Consider the following 3187-nt stretch of genomic DNA (forward strand, 5'->3'; position numbering starts at 1 on the left):
TGAATTAACCTAATCTCTAGGTAAGAGTTTCTCTTACTAGACCTTCAAATTGAAGTAAGAGCTTGCATGTTTTTTTTCCATCATGTATTGATGTAGCTAAGATGCATAACGAGTTTATGTTCATGATGACTGATAGTTATGACTGAGACATCTGGACGATTATATTTGATGATGTTGATGTTTATGCACGAAATATTAATCTCATGATTTAAAATACTATGATTAATATTCATGTCATGCTTATGATATTATGTTATGCTACATGCTATGGATAGGGTGTATTGTTAGCTTTGTCTATTAGAGTCGTACCCACATGGATGTCCCTTGGGATCACTACCTTTTTTATGACTGTGTAGTCCGACGAGATCACCAGTCCAGTATAAGATGATATGTGTATGAGTGACTCGACGTGGTTACTCACAGTCCGATTGTTTTAGTGTTTCTTTTGAGTTCACTAAAGACCAATCTTGTCCTAGGTGTTCCTTGTGTTCACCGAAGACTAGTTTTGTCCTAGGTTTTCCTTTGGGTTCAACCAAAGACCATAGATGTTCTTACGAAATCACAGATTGCGCGTGTTCGGGAACGTGTCAATTAGGGGTACCCCTTTATAGGACTCTAATAAGAAGTTAACAGATACTTAGTGGGACTAGTAGTAGGTCCCTTACTGAGTATATTTTTATACTCACCCTTTAAAGTTTAATTTTTCAAGCAGAGGAAGATGTAAGGGTAGAGGGAAGCTGACGAATGACAAGAAGTGACTGTGGCGTGCCATAGAGAAATATTTTGCTTCTGCCTTTATGTATTTAGTTTGATTTCAGTATTTATGCATTTGCATTATAACATTTCAAAAACTAGATAAGACCCGAACTAAGATTTTATTTTGAGATTTATTTCTACTTACTTTGGTTTATTTATGACTTTTAATGAGTACTTAAGGTTTGGATTATGAACATTTATTTTACTTTCCATTTTAATTTAAGAAATTTCATTTTCTTTAAGTACTGATGATCTTAGCTTAGTATAAAGAGTTGGATCATTACACGGGTTATTCCTTATTTTTTCCTCCAATTTTTTTTGTCATTCATTCGATACTCTTAAATTATCAATATTTACTACGTGGTTTATGAAAATTTTAATTTTGTCCGTTTTTGTTTTATTTTAAAAGTTACATTTATGACTTATAGTTTTTAAAATTTTTGTTTGATTCGTAGAATCTTCAAAATATCACATTATCTTCTAAGTTCTGACATTTAATTTTAATTTTGTTCCTACATTTCAGATTGTCACAATTTCATAACTAGGATTTGAACTTTGTTTCAATTTAGTTCATAAAATTTCAAAATTTACACGTTCTATCTCATTTTTACACTAAATATTCACTTTTTTAGTATTTGAACTCCATAACATTAAATAATTTAACATAATATGAACGAAAAAAAAGTTAATAAATTCTTAATAGGGATATTACATCAGGTGACAAAATAATTTAGAAAAAAAATTCATAGCACCTATTTTTTGTATATTGTGAATATAACGAATATGACAAATAATTAATGATATCAAATGACTATCAGATGACTATCTAAGAGCTATTAGAGAATTATCCACTTTTAAATTTGCTATTTTTATAATTTGAAAAATATATGACATAAATTCTATTATCATAATTTGCTATTTTTACAAATGACCCTTTTTAATATTGATTAGAAAATAATAAAAATCAATTAACTATAATTCAGTAAATACAAAACGCAATCCATTGGAGATTAAAAACATAAATCTTAAAACTAAAAGTAACTCAAATTTCGAAGATAAAATTGTTCAATTTTAAACTTTAAATTATAAATGAAAAGATTCGATAAACCGAATATAAACTAAATTTAAAATTTTATATGCAGTATGTATGTATGTATATATATATATATATATATATATATATATATATATAGATTTCAAAGTGTTCTGTAAAATCATTGTTGGTACTCAAAACTCTCAACTGCATTCGATCACAGTTTCTTACTTGAACATTAATCTTGTGCGGTAGATAAACTCCGCACTCAATTTTCTTATTTAGTAGACTACGTTCTTCTCAAAATTATAAATTTATAGTTGGTGTAGTTCCAATTTCGAATCAATAACTTTTCAGTTTTCGTTTTCCTACTTATTTTAGTGCCTTAAATTATATTATTTTGGTATTAAAGAAAAAAAAGAGTCTATTTTGTTTTTTTATAAACAACAAACACCATATTTTTATTCATTACTTAATTAAGTGACTGAATGTCACTATAGATTTACAAGAAACACCAAATTTTCCCACCCTTTTAGACTTCCAAACATAATGGTGCTCAGAGATCAATGCACCTTTATATAACTCCTTTCCTTTCTTTCTTTCTTACTTTCTTCAAGGTAATATGTAACCTGCAGCAAAATCCAAAATTACAAGGCTCAATCAAAATGCAATCCTACCTATACACAAAGGAGCATAAATAGTATATATAGAATAATTAGAAATACAAACCTCCACAGTTGTAACCAACAGGGCGATCAACAATGTTACAACGCTTAGGAATAGTAATAGCAATTTCAGGTTTTGATCCAACCAATTCAGCTGTTTTAGACAACATAACAGCACAAAGACAGCTTGTACTTTGCCCTAATTTCTTGACTTGATCACAACATCTTTGAGAAACAGGATAATCAGCATCTTTTGAAGCCCCCATACATGGCATCATTTTAAATGCTTCTCTATCAGGTGTTGATGGTGCACATTCACCTTTTGATTGAACATGACCACATTCTGTACCAACTATCAACATTACTGCAACCAAAAATACCATGACCCAATTGTATTTTGATGATCTTGAATAATCCATCTCCATTCTTATCTTGATCGATCCTTTTTTCTTTCTTGATCTAATTTATGATGGATTATTATGGCTTCCTAGACCACGATTTTATACTACCCAACAAGTAATTGGAATTGTTTGTTTGTGTGTGAAACGATCAAATCCCACAACATATTAATAAGTGGATCTACCACTAGTTCAATTTATCATTTCATGAAATGTTTTAAATATATTACCTCCATCTACTATATCCTAGATTTCATAGTGGAATCAATTATATGTGCACCACTTTGCATATTATAATTAGTTTTTGAGAAAATGTATCAATTTTTCATAAACTT

At 29.3% G+C, this 3187-nt stretch overlaps 1 protein-coding gene across 3 annotated transcripts; it reads right to left on the reverse strand.

The window, feature by feature from the left end:
* Window positions 1–2216: 2216 nt before the first annotated feature.
* On the reverse strand, window positions 2217–2917 carry LOC103485536 (uncharacterized). 3 transcript variants are annotated; one of them, XM_051081925.1, is made up of 2 exons: window positions 2515–2917; window positions 2217–2418 (listed from the first exon to the last, which is right to left on the reverse strand). In XM_051081925.1, exons 1-2 carry the CDS (start codon window positions 2877–2879, stop codon window positions 2364–2366), a joined length of 420 nt encoding a protein of 139 aa, XP_050937882.1. In that variant the 5' UTR covers window positions 2880–2917; the 3' UTR covers window positions 2217–2363. The 3 variants fall into 3 exon arrangements, with proteins under 3 accessions (XP_050937882.1, XP_008441410.2, XP_050937883.1); XM_008443188.3 differs by having other exon boundaries at window positions 2519–2913; XM_051081926.1 differs by having other exon boundaries at window positions 2525–2912.
* Window positions 2918–3187: the final 270 nt, after the last annotated feature.

Source organism: Cucumis melo, chromosome 3 (genome assembly GCF_025177605.1).
Source record: "Cucumis melo cultivar AY chromosome 3, USDA_Cmelo_AY_1.0, whole genome shotgun sequence".
NCBI lineage: Eukaryota > Viridiplantae > Streptophyta > Magnoliopsida > Cucurbitales > Cucurbitaceae > Cucumis > Cucumis melo.